The 20,043-nt window shown below is 38.8% G+C and overlaps 1 protein-coding gene across 1 annotated transcript in view; it reads left to right on the forward strand.

The window, feature by feature from the left end:
- Positions 1–20,043, forward strand: part of SLC13A1 (solute carrier family 13 member 1) — a 78,802-nt gene that overhangs the window by 34,146 nt on the left and 24,613 nt on the right. The window contains exon 7 of the mRNA XM_022582164.2: positions 10,353–10,504. Coding sequence (XP_022437872.1) covers positions 10,353–10,504 — 152 coding nt within the window. The remainder of the gene's footprint in view (positions 1–10,352; positions 10,505–20,043) is intronic.

A 20,043-nucleotide genomic window follows, 5' to 3' on the forward strand; every position in this document is an offset into this window, starting at 1 on the left:
CTGTGGTCAGAAACTGGTCTGTATGACATCAGTTCTTTTAAACTTGTTGAGGCAGATTTGTGGACTAGCATGTGGCCAATTGTGATAAATACTTCCTTGTGCTAAAAAAGAATTGCATATTTTCAACTTACTGGGTGCAGTATTTTCCAAGTCTATTAGATCAAGTTTGCCAGTTGTGATTTTCAAATTGTCTGTGACCTAACAATTTTTTGTCTGCTTAACCCAGCAATTAATGCAACTGTTTTGTTAAAATCTCCCTCCATGATGTGGCTATATCTATTTCTCCTGATAGTTCTGTCAATTTTGGTTTCTATATATTTTCAGATTATGTTATTATGTCCCTATCACGTAATAATGCTTAGAATGTTTATATGTTCCTGGTTAATTAACACTTTTACCATTTTGCAGTGTCCCTCTCAATCTATGGTAATGTTTTGGGGTCTGTGAGTTTGTCTGATGATAATGTAATAGCAATGCCAGCTTTCTTTAGGTTAGTGTTTACCTGACATTACTTCTATCCCTTCACTTTCAACAGTTCTATGTCCTTATACTTTAGATGTTTCTCTTATAAAAAGCTTATTGTTGGCTTTTGCATTTTTATCCAGGTTAGAAATTTTTGCCTGACAAGTTTGATCCCCTTGAACTCTCTGTGAGTTTATAAATTCAGAATAATTTTTAGTGCCAGATTTCTATTTTTTCTAAATATTTATTCTTTCCATCTCTCTTTCCTGCATTCTTTTTTATTTTCTTTTTGTTCTTTATTATTTATATCATCCTACACACACACACACACACACACACACACACACACACACTTATACTGACGTCCTATGCTGCTATATTATTTATATATCATTTCAGTCATTTTTACCACTATAAAAAGAACAGGATTTTTTTCTAATAGCATGTATGTTTTGATTATTTGCTCTTCACTAAGAAATTACAAAGGAAGCTTCTACATACTTAACATTTAGGATATAACATTTTGTAAAATAAATCCTGGATTTAATTGATTTTTGACATTGCTAGAAACAGAATTTTTACGAAAAGTCCTGTCTCGAGTGCTAAATTTTGAATATCTATTTGTTATACTATTACTATATAAACAAATATCCCAATTCACAATATGCATCATAATTCTTTATTAACTACAGTGGATATAAATCCTATTTCAAGGAGTCTTATTGATAACTTCAAATCTGTTACCAGCTCTTCTGAGTTGTTCAGGTTATTGCTAATTAGATCTTCTCTAGATCTTCATGAAGAATTCATATCACAAGTAGGAGAAGGATATCCTCTTATATTTTCTTGTATTACCTTCATTCTAGGTGTATGTGTTTTTTTTTTTTTTACATAAGTCATTTCCTGTAGAAATCATGTAAGCACATTATGGGAGGGCTAGTTTAATTAAAACTAGAAAGGATAATTTGTTATCCACTTACCAAGCCCATATAAACTCAATATGCCAAGAGTGAACGAAGTGGGCAGGGCCCTATTGTCAGTCCCTCTGTGCACATGGAGCTTTCCTCTCCTCTCCCTTTACCTCCATCATCCACCAATGTATGGGCCATGAAGGCACTAAGGTCAATCTGTGCAATAATTATTAGTCAAGAATCATTTATTTCTTGGGGATTTTTTAATGTAAAAAGAGAAATATCGCGTCTTCCAATAAGATGGCAGATTGAATAGGTCCATTTACCTTCACTCTATCCCAAATCTCCATTAAAACAAGAATAGATTTTTAAGTCATACGTCACAATTATAAAAATATCAAGAGAGGAGATGACAGCAAAATCATTTTGGAAGCTGGAAAGTTAAAGATGCCTCAGTTATCCCATGAAAGTGGAATTCTAAGTCAACAGTAAGTTACAAAAGGAAGCAATCTCAAGTCCATTCTCTAGTAGGTCTGCGTCTTTATTCCTGTTCTGCCCCTAGCTTCTTCATGACCTTTTTTTTTTTTTTTAGATTCCATATATATGTGTTAGCATACAGTATTTGTTTTTCTCTTTCTGACTTACTTCACTCTGTATGACAGACTCTAGGTCCATCCACCTCACTACAAATAACTCAATTTCGTTTATTTTTATGGCTGAGTAATATTCCATTGTATATATGTACCACATCTTCTTTATTGGGCTGGGGGAAGGGTAAGCTGAGACAAAGTGAGAGAGTGGCATGGACATACATACACTACCAAATGTAAAATAGATAGCTAGTGGGAAGCAGCCGCATAGCACAGGGAGATCAGCTCTGTGCTTTGTGTCCACCTAGAGGGGTGGGATAGGGAGGGTGGGAGGGAGGGGATATGGGGACATACGTATATGTATAACTGATTCACTTTGTTATAAAGCAGAAATTAACAGACCACTGTAAAGCAATTATACTCCAATAAAGATGTTTAAAAAAAAAAAACTTATTTACCTAGCAGCAGCCCTCAAAGTTTTTCAAAATGTTGAAAAGTGAGGGTAAGTAAAAAAATTTTATGCAACAGTTAAATCCACAGATTTCTTCCCAACCTCTACATGGATGCAGCTGCTCCTCCTCCACCAAACGGAAGTGTAGTCTTTATTTATTTATTTATTTTGCGGTACGCGGGCCTCTCACCATTGTGGCCTCTCCCATTGCGGAGCACAGGCTCCGGACGCGCAGGCTCAGCGGCCATGGCTCACGGGCCCAGCCGCTCCGCGGCATGTGGGATCTTCCCGGGCCGGGGCACAAACCCGCGTTCCCTGCGGCAGGCGGACTCTCAACCACTGCGTCACCAGCGAAGCCGGGAAGTGTAGTCTTTTGACACAGTAAAGCAGACAGGAAGGAGTTCAGGGTCAGGAACAGATTTCACAATGAAAACAGGGACACTGAGTAACAGTTAATATGTTGAATGGTGAGAGCCCCACCTTCCACCCCACTGTCCCCAACAACCAGGCCTATTCCCTCCAGGTGACAGTAGGCAAGGAACCAGGAGGTTTTTCTTTGGGGAATGCAATGAGCACAAGAGAAAAGATGAAAATATATAGCACTGGGTTTTCTCAAAAAAAGCTCCAGTCAGATGATACTATATATGTGCCCACAGTCAACAACAAATCCCAAAGCACATGTACAGGACTTCCAACCAGCTTTTCACTGCCTTAAATATGAGCAAACCACCAAAGTTCCTGGATATCTGAAGACAGCCTCAGGCATGAAAGAGAGAGACCCAAACAAACAAAAAGGAGACAGAAACTTGCAGGAAACAGAGACTGTGCAAGAAGTTGAAAACACAAGACAAGAAACTATCATTAATATATTCAGAGAGGTGAACAAAGAAATTGCATTCATGAAATATGAATGACATTCTATAAAAGAGGCACGAGAAGCAAAAAATAAATATATAAATAAAATAGAAAATACATAAAATACAAAATATCAATATAATGTAAAGATATAAAACATAAGTGGAAATTTTAGTATACAAGGAAGAAACAATAATAGGAGTTTCAGAAAAAGAATAGAGAAAACTGAGATTACATCAAAACTCAAGAAAACTTCCATAAAAGAAGAATATAATTTTTATGACATAAAGTCCCGCTGCGTGCCAGCAAAATTGACGAAACAGATGCACACAGGGAAGGGCACTGAGAGTTCAGAACATGGTGAATGAAGAGAGACCCTAAAAGTTTCCAGAAAGGGGGAAAAACAGATTCCTTAAGATGAAAAGAATGGCAGAAGACTTCTTTATACCAACACTGGGAACTCCCAGGCAATAAGGGGGAAATGGCTTCAAGGAAGAAAATGACTAGATGTAGGACAAGCAGAAAAGCCCTGGAAGAGATGTCTCTAAGACAATGGAATTGGTAGAATATTTGATGTAGATTAGGTGTCCTGTCACTTGACTGTTCGAAGGGAAGATTTAAACAACCAGGGAATATTTGGGGCTGATTTAGTGGTATCCACTTAGAAAGCTAAGCAAGTAAGCGGGGGACACAAAACAGGAAAAGTAATATAAATCCCATTGCTCAGCTGTTAACAGATATCTAGACAACATTCTGAACACTGAACTCTGCTCTAAGCAAACTTATGATATAGCCATAATGGGAGAACGATGGAGACATGAAAAGTATAAGTGTGTTCAGTGGAGGATGCTGTGAAAGATAGCTAAATTCTCATCATCTAACATAGTGGAGTTTTAACTGTAATGCCTTCAACTGAGAAATCAAGAGATGGTATCATATGAATACTGTTAAAGTAAGTGCAAATAAATGTCCAAAAAGAGCTGGAAGATTTTAAACTGGCTGTCTTTGGCAAGCAGAAAATGGTTAGCAGGAACTAATATTTTGTTCAGTTTGCCTTGAATAAATATAGAAATATAAATAGAACCCCTAATGTTTTTATACCATACTCACCCAAATGAATTATTTTGTACACTGCATTGGAGACCACTGGTTTAGTTCATGGTGATTCTTGTATGCATTATTAGCACCCGGGGTTGGTGCTAATCACTGGAGTCTGCAATCACTACCACCAGGTGGCAATAGTGAGTTATATCTGGACCTGCAGGATTTCTGTTCAGAAATGACCCTTGAGCACCACCCAGTTATCTTAGGATTCTGAATTTGGTCATGTCCTGGACAAAATGTTTTCAGTCACTTGAAAGAAGTTGTGAGACATACTCACAAGGTCTTAGATGTCATATATTTGTGGGAAATACGAATGTACGATGACAACTGGGATTGTCATTAGGGATGTCATTAGGGAGACATCTGTAAATTAATTTATTTGGGGTGAAGGGTAGATACCTTTGGGGGCTAACCTTTAAGTTAATTAGAAAGTAAAAGGCAAATTACAATCCAATGTCCTGACCCTGCCATGCTAAATGCCATTCCCACATCCATGATGGCTTTTAGTGAGCAGACATTTTTTCCTATCATGATTTCTCAAAAGGATCTTTCAGTGCCGATGTCACACACAGCATGCTTATCTGTATGAAACGGGGCAATTCTTCTGTCTGCATATTTCTTAAATACATCCAGTTCTTTTTTTTTTTTAAAGGCTCAGTGTGCAAGACAGGTCTGAAATAGGCAAGAATTGGAGACCTATAAAGAGGTGATTACAGTAACTCAAATCAGAGATAACGATGACTTAGACCAAACGTGATAGTGGAGATGGAAAAAACTCAACAGACTCCAGATGTGTTTAAGAAGATACAATTGACAGGATTTGGTGGGATGAGGAAAAGAATGATTTCAAGGAGGATGAGAAATATTGTGTAGTGGCTGAGGGTATGAGCCCTCCATGGTCTCAAAATTCAAGTCTACCATTTCCAGGCTCTATAACCTTGGGAAGCCACTTAACCTCTCTGTGCTTCATGTCTTCATGTGTAAAGTGGGATACTAGCAGTACTACCCTCATTGTGTTGTAAGAAAAATGTGAATTAAATCATTTATTTGATTTTAACCTGAAGCAGTGCTTTTGCATACTAGGCACACTCTAAGTGTTTGTAATCGTGGTGATGGTAATGCTGTTAGCTTATATAGATGATCCTGAAGAACAGGGTTTGAGGAAGGAAATAATGAGTTCGGTTTTGAACATTTGGGGATTGGAGTTTTATTTAAGACATTCAAATTATGTCGAACAGACAATTGGATTGATAGGTCTAAAAGGAGAAGTCTGGCTGAAAACAAGTTTGGTGGTCTGGTTTTATCTTTCATTAAAACAATGAAAACATATGAGATTTCCTAAGGAGAAATATTACTATGAGAAGAGACAAGTACTTATGACAGAGTTTCAAGAAATTCCAGTTTTAAGGAAGGATCAAGGAAAATGAACTGGCAAGGGAGACAGAGGAACAGGCAGAAATGTAGACGAAAACCCAGAGGACTGAGATTTCACAGAGCCCAAAGAAGAGTTCTACAGCAGGAAGGAGTGATCAACTATCTTAGGTGCTGCTGAGAGGTCTACAAACCTGACACTGAACAATATCTATTGGGTTTAGTAATATGGAGGTTATCAATAATCATAGCAAGTACGTATTGGTGGATTGAAGAAACAGAAGCCAGATTGGAGAGGTTAAAGCAATGGAGTCAGTGAATGCAGACAACTCTTTTGAGTAGTTTGGCTGTGAAAATGGATGTGCTGTGGGCAGTAGTTTCATTGAGAGGGGGGTTAAGAAGGCCTTCTGTTTTTCTTTTGTAAAGTTGACTTGAAAATGATTAAACTTTGGTGGGAAAATTCTAGTGAAGTCTATTGTATAAGGTTTCTGAGAAGGCCTGAGAGATTGGGGTTCAGAAACTAGTTGGAGGAGAGAGATTTACTCTCTTTGTATGTAGAATACGGAAGGAAGGGCAGATGCAAGTATGTTTCTACCTTTGACAGGGAGACTTCTACCAGCTTCTATTTTCTGTGTGGAATAGGAGGCAGAGCTACCCGTGAAGAGTGAGAGGAGGGAGGTGAAAAGAGAAGTGGGAAGGTTTTAAGTTTTCTTGTGGAGACAGGTAGAATCATTTGGTGAGAGAAACACAGCAGGGTAGAGGTGCAGCAGTAACAAAGCAGTTGAAAGTTGTGACCATGAATGTTGGGAGCCTAATCTCCTCTACTGTGTGTAATTTTCTTTTTCTTTTTCTTTTTTTTTAATAAATTTATTTACTTTATTTATTTTTGGCTGCATTGGGTCTTCGTTGCTGTACATGGGCTTTCTCTAGTTTCGGAGAGCGGGGGCTACTCTTTGTTGTGGTGCTCGGGCTCCTCATGCGGTGGCTTCTCTTGTTGCAGAGCATGGGCTCTAGAGCACAGGCTCAGTAGTTGTGGTGCACAGGCTTAGTTGCTCTGCGGCCTGTGGGATCTTCCCGGACCAGGGCTCGAACCCGTGTCCGCTGCATTGGCAGGTGGATTCTTAACCACTGCGCCACCAGGGAAGCCCTACTCTGTAATTTTCATCAACAGAACTTGGCTGCTCAGGGGCAGACGTGACGCAGAGAAAGTAAATTGTTGGGTTAATCCAAAGTTAAAATTTTGCTAAAGAACTATCATTCTAAAGAGAGACAAGAGAGTTTAGGGTTTTGCTGAGAAAGTTACTGATGGTGGTGATGGCTTCATGGGTGTATAATTATCCTCAAACTCATCAAGTTGTATATATTAAATACGTACAACATTTTACATATCAATCATACCTCAATAAAGTGGCTTTAAAAATAAATGCATTTGGGGCTTCCCTGGTGGCGCAGTGGTTGAGAGTCCGCCTTCCGATGCAGGGGACACGGGTTCGTGCGCCGGTCCGGGAAGATCCCACATGCCGCGGAGCGGCTGGGCCCGTGAGCCATGGCCGCTGAGCCTGCGCTTCCGGAGCCTGTGCTCCGCAATGGGAGAGGCCGCAACAGTGAGAGGCCCGCGTACCGCAAAAAAATAAAAATAAAAATATAAAAATAAATGCTTTTGACCACCTAGAGGGGTGGGATAGGGAGGGTGGGTGGGAGGGAGACGCAAGAGGGAGGAGATATGGGGATATATGTATATGTATAACTGATTCACCTTGTTATAAAGCAGAAACTAACACACCACTGTCAAGCAATTATACCCCAATAAAGATGTTAAAAAAAAATGACTTAAAAAAGACAGTTACTGAATTGGTTTACCAAGAAATCTAAACTGGATAAGAAAGGAAGTGAAGAAAGGAGAGGACCAAACTATTGGGAATAATAACTAGACGCTTTAGTGACCAAGACTTGTCAGTAGAGCCAAAGGACAACAGGGACAGAAGTAATTCAACAGCTAAGTTGGAAAAGAAGCTGTGGTAAACTGCAGAATTCTTGGTTAATGGAGTAGTAAAACAAGGCTCTTTCTATCCCTGAAGAACTGTCCTATCAAGCATATACCATAAGTATTCCTGTGTTATTTAAAAGTGAAAGTCACTGCTGAGTCTCCTTATCTAATGGAGAGTCAGCTGCACTTTCACTGCGAACGGAGCAGAGGTGCCTGTTTCCCACGAGCCAGATGTATGACAGGAGTGGTATTTGGGGTCATTTTAAAAGCAACTTTCCCCAAGACAGCTTCTTGACAGGGCAAGGCGACCTCTGCATCAAGAGATCGGGTGACCATCACATGCAGAAACCACAGGGTGTCATAGTGGAAGAGGTGCATTACTCCACAGAAGGAGCAGCAACCTGATGTTCTTATTTGGGTGACAGGAATCTCTAAAAGCACCATGACGCATAAAATCCATAATACCGCCCACCAGATGAGGCCATCTGGAACATCCATCAAACATAAAGAGAAATCTGTATGTCTTCTTTGGAGAAATGTCTATTTAGGTCTTCTGCCCATTTTTGGACTGGGTTTTTTTTTTTTTTTTGGTATTGAGCTGCGTGAGCTGCTTGTATATTTTGGAGGTTAATCCTTTGTCAGTTGCTTCATTTGCAAATATTTTCTCCCATTCTGAGCATTGTCTTTTCGTCTTGTTTATGGCTTCCTTTGCTATGCAAATGGACATATATACACTACCAAATGTAAAATAGATAGCTAGTGGGAAGCAGCCACATAGCACAGGGAGATCAGCTCAGTGCTTTGTGAACACCTAGAGGGGTGGGATAGGGAGGGTGGGAGGGAGACGTAAGAGGGAAGAGATATGGGGATATATGTATAGCTGATGCGCTTTGTTATAAAGCAGAAATTAACACACCATTATAAAGCAATTATACTCCAATAAAGATGTTAAAAAAAAAAACCATAAAGAGTACTAACATCATATCTTATTTAAACCAGTCAACTAAGACCTCTCCTAATCCTTACTGCTCTTCTCCCGATACTGTCCATCCCTTGCCACTCCAAATATGGAGGATTTAGAAACTAGAACTAGCAAATGGTGGGAGAAATTGGAGCTAGAAGAGAGAGAACAATACAAACCCACAAACCCACTTCCAACTATGGGCTTTTCAGCAAGCCTGATCTAGGGGACAAGCAAAAGTTTAACTTTACTAAAGTTTGGACTTTTGCTAGTAGAGGACTCTTTATTTCAGCTACTGAAATGAGGTTGCTTTTTTTTTTTTAAACTAAACATGACTGAAAGACTCTATTAAATGAAGTGACCAAAAATGTTATAGATTCTACTCCAGATTTCACCCCAGGGATAGAAAGAATCAGACCAACAGAGTGTGTTACATGGATCACAGGTGAGAGAAGGAATGAAATTGCTTTTGTATTGCACCTTAGGGAGCTCTATTCTTAAACAGAAACATTAGAAATAGTGATTTTTTTTCAGATGGAGCCATCTGAGGATGTGCTATTGTCCAGGAACTAGAGAGGGTGACAGGAAGAGCGGAGTCGAAGGTCTCTGGCAATGAGATTTAAGAAATGTGTAAAGCCGGGATATTTAAGGGGTTACTCATGAAGACGGTATAGTTATCCAGATGCTGACAGGATTTGCAGGGTGAGGAATGTTGTGTGCCAGATGGGCATGTCATCTTAAGTGATGGCAGTGGGTGACTGGGAGATCAGAACATCCTGTTCAAAAGAATAGGCAGAGAAAGAGACAAATTATATGAGCCTTAAAGAGAAATCGATTAGTTTTCATGTCAGTAGAGGATTAATGTTCTGGAAGAGGGTGGGGAACAAGGAGGACACTGACTCTCTCTCTCAACAGTGTAGTATAGAGGGTGAAAACGTTCAATTTCACAAGTAGTGGTATCCTCTGGGGAGGATCAGTGAAAGTGCCAAAATAAAGAAACACTCCAACAAGAGGTTTAGGAATTCACTGACCATGTACCACCAGTTCAGAGGGAAAACCCTGGAAAGATTTGGGAGTGTTTGGTGAGAAGGGAAGAAAGGAAGTTAAGAGTTGGCTCAGGAATAAGAAAGAAGGATGAATGAATGAAACTGTAAAGTATTTCAGTGGTTATGTATTTTTATTGTTAACATTTCTATTGATGGAAAGATAAATGTTGCATTATTGGGCTGCCATAACAAAATACCATAGACTGGGTGACTTAAAAAGCAGGAATTTATTTCTCCCAGTTCTAGAACCTGAAAATCCAAGATCAAGGTACAAGCAGGATTAGTGTCTGATGAGAGCTCTCTCCTTAGGTTGCAGATGGCTGCTTTCTCTCTGTGATCTAACATGGCAGAGAGAGAAAGAACAAGCTCTCTGGTGCCTCCTCTTACAAGAGCACTAATCCCATCATGCAAGGCCCTGACCATCATGACCTCATCTAACCCTATTACCTCCCAGAGTCTCCATCTCCAAATACCATCTGATTGGGGGTTAGGGCTTTCAACATATGAATTTTGCGGTGGGGTGGACACAAACATCCAGCCCATAACAAATGCTATTACTGCTTGTTATGACCACAAACAGAGCTGTTCTCATAGTACGTTTTATTGTTGAACAGAATTCAGGCACAGGAAACAAATATCGAACAAAGAAGGACCACATGATGTGTAAACTTATGTGCCTGTGCGTTGCTTACTCTTCTACCGTTGGTGGATTGACAACGATCACTGGTACCTCCACCAACTTGATCTTCGCTGAGCATTTCAATATGTAAGTAAAATTGTTGGACTGGTGATTTAATAAATGGACAACACACAAATTATAAGAATTATTCTTACTTGTTTCAGAGAATCCAAAGACAGAGATGCTATATTGAGTTAACTCTCCTTTGTTCCCCATCAGGACTTCTATATTTCTAGAAACATGCCCTTCTACTCGTTCCCATGGAGTTAAATATGTAGGGCATAGTGAATTAACAGGTGTTTGCAGATTGCAAGGTCACCTTGAAAGAAATAACTCCTGGATGACCATGCTCACCAAACACAGAAGACACTTTTCATTATAAATAATATTGCAAATGGTAGTTACCTACAAAGAAAGGGGATTGTTTACATGGGACAATTTATGTAGGGTTTTGCAACTGACATTTGAACTTAAATGATGAGCAGGAAACAGAATTGCTCATTACAGAAAATTTGGTGTTGAGGTTGAAAAAGATTTGAAGGATTGTGCAATTACCAAAAATAGCAGTAATAAAGTATTCTAAGGACAGATGTATGAATCTGAATATAAGTTAATGCTGTGATGTTACTCCAGTGCAGAAAATGGGGAACCTTGGATACAGTCAGAGCACTTGAGTTAAAAATTCCACAACTTTCAGTCACTTACTTTGTGAATTTGAACAATAAAAAGTAAATAACTCTTCCAAGACTTAATTTTTTCATACCTAAAATAGTCACAGTTCATATGATTATTGTGAGAATTAAATGAAGTAGACTATGTAAAAATACTTGGTACCATGTAAGAACTATTAAAGCAATAGTCTGAAAGTCCATGCTTTTTTGTGAGAGCTCAATCTGATCCTGCACCCAAGGTATATTTTCAAGGACTAATAGGACAGATAATTGTCAGAGTGCCTGGAAGGTGGGCAGTGCTGAGGATGGCCTGGAACAGGATTTAGGTCCTTTTCACAGAAAAATTTAGGAAAACCACACTCTAGGAAACAGATTCAGAAACTCTGTGAACTTTCTGAAATTATTTGCAAGATGTTCCAAGAAATCCAAGATTCAAAAAATGTCACCCTCCGTTGTGGAGAGAATGAGAACTTATGTACAAAAGAGAACACTAACAGAACAGTTTAGGGAATTTATAACACAGACCTCCATGTGTGTTTATTGTTTCTATTAGTACACAACCATCATGTGTACTCCAACGGCCTACTTAGAAAGGAACCTTAGAAAGACATTTGGTTTATAAGTGGGAGACTTCTAAAATTCCTAGTGCAGAGAGGATTTATCCCATTTATCTCCTAGTTCAAGATAGGAAATGTACTCGATCCCTTTCTGAAAGCTAGACTTGTGTCCTTTCCCACGAATCCCCCAAAGAAAGAGATTCCACATTTCAGTCCTCTCTGCAAATCTCTTTTTCTAAAATTTAGACCAATTTTTTATTTTTTATCTTCGTTGGTGTTAGAGAACTGCTGGTTTCCACCATTCCCATGAAATTACTTGGTATTGTCAAAATGACCACATTGAGTTTGCCCTTGGTCTTTGTGTTCTTGCCCAATGTATCGACAAAATTTTCTTTCTTTTATTTAACTGTTCCTTTGACTCTCTGAATGCATTCATCCATTTGCAATGACAGATTGAGAGCATTGTAGCACTTTGGGCAAAATGTTTTAGTAACTATTTTCCCCAATTGTCTAATCTTCTAGTTCTTCTAATCATGGGAATTTGGCCAAAATGTTCTTTAAATTTAGAAAATACTTAAAATGTACTTTAAAATTTAGTGGTTTTTTTTCTTCAAGTTTTTTTTAACATTAAGAGTTATATGAAAACTGGAAAAAAACTCAAAGTATCCCTTCTTGATAGAAAATATTAAAATAGAAGGGGGAAAACAACCTTATGTAACAAAATATAATTGATACTATTAAACAAACTAGCTATTTAATAAATGTTTTCTTAAATATTGACCCTAAAAAATACAACAGCAACCCAAAGCAACAATGGAATGAAACGCCTTCAGTTTCACTGGAAAAAGTTTCAGAAACTTAAAACTGCAGAAAATAAAAAAGATTTATTTTCTATGTTCAGATGTTTGGAGCCAGAGAGAAATCGCCCTTTATTTCCAAATCCACTACAATAATCTCACCTTTTCTCTTGACACTGCTTGCCATCTTTTTGAGCAATACCAACGATCATTTTGTACAAATTCATTTTGGGTCTTGCCAACTTCCAAAGGGTACATAAGCATGAGAGTCAATGATTTCCTGCCTTTGACATTTAGAAAAAGGTGCTATCTTACAAATAAACTATGGGAGGAAGAGACTGGATAACACATTTAAAAGCCTTATCTATCTATCTGTCTATCTATCTATTTACTTATACATAAAATATATTTATATATTATACATGTGATGTCTTTTGTTCTCTTTTTTACACAAAGGAAATAAGAACAATGAATTCTGAGAAACCTAAATTTTATTCTGTGCAAATAAAAAACAGATCTTCACTTATTCACTCAGTCAATCAACAAACATTTGTTGAGGACTGACAATGTGCAAGGCATGGTTTTGAATTCTTTCGGAAAAGGCAAAAAATAAAAATTACCAGAAAGAAGATTCCATCTCATTGTCTAGACAAAACATACATATATGGAAACCATGAAAACATTTAAAACATAATAACATTTGTTCTTTGACATATAAGGAACAAGGTAAAGTGACATGTATTGAGCCCTTGCCAGATGAATTACATATATTATAGTGCGCATGAATCCTATATATCCTTGCTGTGGAAGTGGTATACAGTGGTAATTAAAGGTATGGCTCTGAGATTAAAATGTCTGTGTTCAAATACCAGCTCTTGGACAAAGTACTTAATGTCTTTAAGCCTGTTATTTTGCAGAAAATAAATGAAGATAATAATAAGATCTCTCGCTCTCTCAGAGAGTTGTTTTGAGTTTTACATAAAATAAATGGCACTTAGAACAGTGCCTAACACAAAGCATGTGCTCCATTAATGTTGGCTATTATTAGTAGAGTTGAGAAAGTTGGCATTCAGCTTAGCAGTTTGAAGGCCAAACCAAGATCAGTCAGACCCCAAAGTCTGTCTCCCTAAAATATTACCTTCCTAGTAACAGTTGAACATGCATCCTTAAAGAGGACTCTAGCTGTGTGCAGCACCCCTTGATCAGTAGAGAAAATGTGTCTGTGTAACCTGGCCCAATCTTAAAAGAGGTAAACACCATGTTTATGGAGAAAATGAATGCAAATAATCCATAAAATCAAAGCACAAAAATCGTGTCATCAGTTTTGCAGGGAGGCAGTGGATAGTCTGTGCATGTCTTTGCACAGTCGAGAATAGCAGTGTGCACATTGGCGTTATAAGAGTCTGGGGACGGGAGACCAGTTAGGAGTTTATTACCAATGTACTGACAAATGATGAGAGGCAGAACTAGATTAGCTGTGAAGTGATGGGGGGATTTAGTCTTAGGGCACTGTACAGTCAGAAGGTAGTGAGTAACTAGGTGTGAGGATGTAAGGGTCAGGAGGGGTTAAGGCAACTCTGGGAAATTTTGACAATATGGTTGTATAGATAGTGATGACATGAACTTCTAGAGAAGTCATGGCAGGTTCATTAGAGAAATAAATAAATTTTATTTTGAGTATATTGAAGTGGCCTGCTCAGAATCTATCCACAAGGAGATTTTCAGCAGGCATTTGCAAATACATTGTTGAAATTAGTTGTAAATTTGGGACTCTACATATATATCAACATAGATATTAAAATCTTGACTCTAGAAATGGTCATATAGGGAGAAAAAAAGTTAAAAGAATTGAGACCTGGATAGATTCATAGGAAATATTAACAAGAAAGAAGATGAGAAAAGTTAATCAAGGTAGGTGGAGAACCAGGAGCACATGGGATTTTTTTCTTTTTTTTTGCAGTCCGCGGGCCTCTCACTGTTGTGGCCTTTCCCGTTGCGGAGCACAGGCTCCAGACACGCAGGCTCAGCGGCCATGGCTCACAGGCCCAGCCGCTCCGCGGCATGTGGGATCTTCCCGGACCGGGGCACGAACCCACGTCCCCTGCATCGGCAGGCGGACTCTCAACCACTGCGCCACCAGGGAAGCCCCACGTGGGATTTTGAAAGACAGAGGAGACCATTTTCCAAAGGGAGGATGAGTCAGAAGCATGCAATGTTGTGTAAGGGCCAAGTAGGATGATGGCTGAGAAGAGGCTTTTGGTTCTCATCAGTGTCCTCCAAGAGGGCAGGTGCAGTGGAACAGTGGGGTATGGGGCAGAATTCGGACTGAAGAGAGTTAAGGAGTGAGGACATCGTGGGAGGGCAAGGCAGCTAGTTTAAATGATTGTTTCAAGTTTGACAAAGAAAAGGAAAAAAGAGCAAGCATGGTATAACCAGAGGTAGAGTGTTCCTTTAGAACAAGGGTAGTGTCAGTCTGGTTTTACACTCAGGGGAAGGAGACAGTAAAAACAGAGCTATGTGAAGTTTGGGGAAAAAAGAGCAAGAGAGAGAATATATTGATTGGCTAAGAGTCAGGTGGAAGTGGAATGGAACAGAAACAAGAGTAGAAATGTCAGTCTTGGGAAAGAAAGATGTGTCCTGCTGAGTGATAATGAAAAGGGACAAGTGAAGACAGAGATCTCTCAAATCACGTGTATGCATGCCCTCATTTCACAGATGAGGAAACCGAGGCTCCAAGAGTTTAAATCATGATCACTAGTCAGTGGAGGCACTTGGCCTGAGTCCCATTGCCCTTTTCACTCTGCAGCCTCATTGCCTCTCTGACCATCTGTGAGGGGGCCATGTTGGCAAAAGTCTTGAAAAAGCAAGTTTGCTGACAGTGACAAGTAAAGACTGCATGGGTATTTGCATTCATGCGTTGCATTTTCTTTTTATAAAATATAAACCTGCACACATAACAAGTATTATTTAAAAGAGTTGCAAAGCTGGGAATGTGGCTAGTTTGACTGAACCACTCCCTCATTGTCATAAGCTGATGTATAGCTTAGAAAGTGATTTTCAGAACAATACTGAGAAGACTAAGCCAATTCTCTAACTCAGCCAGAAGGTAGGAAATTTCTTGTGTTCTTAATCTTTGAATCTAGTACCTGTGACACCTGAATTCTGACTGCCTTGTGATTAATTCACCATTAGTTATGACTAATCCTTGGAATAGGGCATTCTGGAAATATTCTTTGTTTCGTCTTCTCATTAGGGAAATCCTGCTTGCTCAATGCTCTCTACCTGACCCTTCTGCTCCACTGATAGACTCTTCTAGTCATCACCCAATCTCCTCCTTTCCTAACACTACTGTTAATAAATCTCACCCTGTAGGTAACCCATTTCTTTCTACTCTGGTTCTTGAAAGACCTGCCAATTCTGCCAATTTCTTTCTCTCCTTGTGTGGATGCTGTATCATTTGAAACTCTGTTTGGTTACTCCAGAACTTCCATTCCCATCTCCTCTTATCATAAACTATACTCACATTTCTATAAATTTGTCTTATCCACAAAAGTTGTCTTATGCACAACTACCACCCCTGATTGCAAACTTCTAAAGGCTTCATGAATTATTGTCTTCTTCATCTTTTAGCCCACAAGGGGCACAGGTAGGTGATCAATAAACGTTGGTTGCATTGAACTGCACCAAGACATAAATGAAGTGCTGACTGTTCCTGGGAATCATCTAAGTAACTGAATAATTTTTTGATATTAAAATAAAGTTATTAAGGGAAATATTATTAGGGACAATTACTGCTTTCATAACAGAGGAGTTTTGATGCATCAATATCACTTAACAAATGCAACAGCTATTAATAACATAAAAGGCAAATCTATCTGATTAAGAATGGAAGATACCACAAGTACAATTTTGTAGTTTGCTGATTATCAAAGTATATTATTCAGCTTGTAGGTGTCAGCAGTGAAATATGTGGGTATACAAAACAGCTTGGAAGGAAGCTGAATTATCAATGATTAGCACAGTCACTAATTCTACGTTAAATAATAACTATTATAGCTTCACAAACGTAGAAATGGTAAAAGAAATGTGTTTATAGGCACCCTAAATTCAAAGCCCACTTCCCTAACCTCCCTTCTTGATTAATCACAGAGGAAGAAGGCTAACCAGTTACCTAGCAACAGCCACTTTCAAAACTTACTATGATTCCCCCCTGCAGAAAAGAGCAATGTGTGTTTCTAAGAAAGAATTTCTCTGGCAAATAACAGAGAAGAAATTTGGATACTGCAGAGTTTGGACTTAGACATTGGTTCAGATTTCAGTCTTGCCATGTATTAGCTTAACTTCTGCAAACATCAGTTTCTCCATCTGTAAAATGGAGGCAAAACTAGAACTTATAACATTATTATGAGGATTAAATGGCATAGTGCATCCGTGGCCCTTAGCAGAGGGCCTGGCAGGTAGGAAATTGTCAATAACCCTAACCATTTTTTGTTGCTGCCGCTTCTACTTTTGGCATTGCTATTAGAAATCTAAGCCTGGCTCATGAGTAACGAGTAATTAATATTTCAAAAGAAACCTCTGGAAGTACATAAATACAAAATTGAAAAGTGACTTTGACTCAGAAATCATCAAAACAGTCATTAATCAAAAGGACTATAATCAGCGTGGATACCAGCTGATCACACTCTTAATGGCCAAAATCTGTTTCAAGGCTGTAAACGTCCACAACCGCACCCATTCTTTTAAGACCAGTACTGTGTATTTCGTCAGTATGATTTGTGATCTTGTACGTGGGCATAAGAACTGCATCGACAACACCATCTTCCTAAATATCAACACTGACGCACATACATGCTTTAGGTCAAAGCATGTCTCTCCTATGGTGCCATCACTCCTATATGGTGTTCTAAAATGTCCTTAAAACATCAAGTTTGTACTCTAGCTTATGGATGTTTTGCAATATATATGGAGTTTTCTCTTTTCACCTGGGAGCTGGTGTTGAGGACACTAGGCTTTAATGAAGAGAGGTTGTGTTTTCAACATTCGTCCTGGGTGTAAATATCCAGCTTGACTGCATTCTGTGACCTTGAGCGATCCACTTAACCTTCTGAGACTCAGTGTTTTCGGTGTAAAATGAAAATATAATGCTTTGCCCACAGGATTTTTGTTAGAATTACATGCGCTTAGCTCATTCCTCTAAGACACAGGGAGCCCCAGGTGCATTTCCTCTTCCGCTCACCTCCATTTACTTCCGAAATTATCACACCCATTTCCATGGTTTATAAATCCACCTGTATGTGGGTAACCACCAATTTTACATCTCTAACCTGCCCTCTCAATTCCAGACTCATTTGTCTAACTGCCTATCCACCACGGCCACTTGGGAAACTAAGGGACATCTCACATTAACATGCCCACAGCAGCTTCCTAATCCATCATTCCTTCTGCCAACCTGTTCTTCCCTCAGACTTCATTTCAATGAATAGCACCTTTTCCCAATTTCGTACATTTTATGCCAAACATTTGTAAAATTTATTGCCTTCCCTTCATCTTCACTGCTACTCATGTAAATTAAGCTAAAATCTACTCAACTCCACTGTTTTTAAAATGTTTTTAAAAGCTGAAAAATAAAAATTTTTAAATAAATAAATAAGAAAAGAAAAACAGCATGAATTTATCACCTCGTAATTTCTGTGGATCAGGCATCTAGGCACAGTTTAGCCAGGTCCTTTGCTGAGCTGAAATCAAGGTGTCAGCTGGGCCTGCGATCTCCACAGAAGCTCAGGGTCTTCATTCAGGCTGTTGAGAGAATTCAATTCGCTGTGTTTGAATTACTGAGGTGCCCATTTTATAGCTGACTATTGGCGTAGGGTCACTCTCAGCAACTAGAGGCTACCCCTAGATCCTTGCCGTGTGGCCCCTTCCTTCGGCAACATGGAAGCTCACTTCTTTAGGCCAGCAGGAAAATCTCTTTTTTAAGGGCTCCCTTGAGTAAGTCAGGCCCACCCAAGATGATCTCCCTTTTGATTAACTCAGAGTCCATTTGTGGGAACCTCTGCAAAATCCTTTCACTTTAGCCATAAAAGAACCGAATCCCAGGAATAAAATCTTGCCCTATTTACAAGTTCTGTCCACACAGAAGGAGAAAGGAATATACTAAGCATATATACCAGGGGCAGGATTCTTGGGGTTCATCTTGGAACTCTGCCTACCACACTTGACTTCCACTCTTGTTACGGTCAATCTTGACAATCCACCTAGCTAACATGTTTTATGAAATTCATAAATTTACATAGATTTTAAATTAGATCATGTCACTAGCTTACTTACTATGTTCCAATTACTCCTAATTGCATTAGTATTAAAATCCAAATTCCTTCTGATGGCCTACAAGGTTATATATGATCTGACCCCTATTGGCTACTTCTTGGACTTTATTTCATTTGACTGTAAACTTAGCTCACTACCCACAGCCACACTGGTCTTCCAAACTCATTCCTACCCCAGGGCCTTTGTACTTGCTACTTCCTCTGTCTGGAATGCTATTTCCCAGTTATCTACATGACTGGCTCCTTCTTGCCATTTAGATCTCATCTCAACTATCTCTTTTGTTGGTCACACTATGTAAAATTTCTCCCTCCACTTAATAACTTTTTATCATATTATTCTGTTTTATTTTCTGATTCATTATATGCTTACCTGTTTGTTTATTGCCTGTGTTCTTCATTTAATATAAACTGTGAGAGCCTGGACTATGTCCATCTAATTCGCTACTACATCCCCCAAACTAGGAGACTATCCGGCACATGGTAGACACCCAAAACACAGTGTTGGGTGAAAGAAAATGATTCTATTAGAATTAAATGTACTTAACATAGTTTATGATAGAAGAAATCTGTATCTGCTTTAGGCAGATACTTGCAGTCCCTTCACTTACAGGATATGAGGAAGTTGGAAAAGAACTACCACAGTGAAACTAACCCCGAGTATGCCACTCATTCCACTTTCATTCAAAATATTTACACCTGCATGGTGTTTACTTTCTTACTACTGAGTTAAAAAACAAAGACAAAACAACCCCCAGAGTTCAGCTTTTTTAAGCTTTCATTTTTCTAAATGACCTATCCCTCCAGGCAAAAATTTTGAAAAGCTCCTCTTCGGTCAAATCTCACAGGACTCTCTGCAGTGGGTGGGGAGAACAATGCAGCCTGATTTCTAGGTATGAGCTACAGATGGTGAAAAATGAAATTGGGTTTGGGGCATTGTTTTGAACCTAATCCAAGCAGCATTTCTCAATGTCTTCAGGCTGAACAAAATAACATAGGCCACTGACCTGTAATCCAAGTCTAATAGATGGGAGAAAAGCTTAAGCCTTTTCCCACTTATTTTATTTTCCAACTGAAAACAACATTTATTTTTAAGCAGGCAATTCTCAGTAAAACCTCATGGACATGGTAAAGCATTTTTTTCCATTCATCAATTCTCTGTATTCTATAGCAATTTTTACTTATCATTTGTCACTTTCTAATGGCATAAATATATAAGCTAATCCTAGGATCTCTTCAAAGTAGATGGAATCATCCTCAAGTTGCCAATAACTC

This window comes from Delphinapterus leucas, chromosome 9 (assembly GCF_059928025.1).
Source record: "Delphinapterus leucas isolate spDelLeu-1000000601 "Yukka" chromosome 9, BTC_Dleu_Yukka2, whole genome shotgun sequence".
NCBI classification, from domain to species: Eukaryota; Metazoa; Chordata; class Mammalia; order Artiodactyla; family Monodontidae; genus Delphinapterus; species Delphinapterus leucas.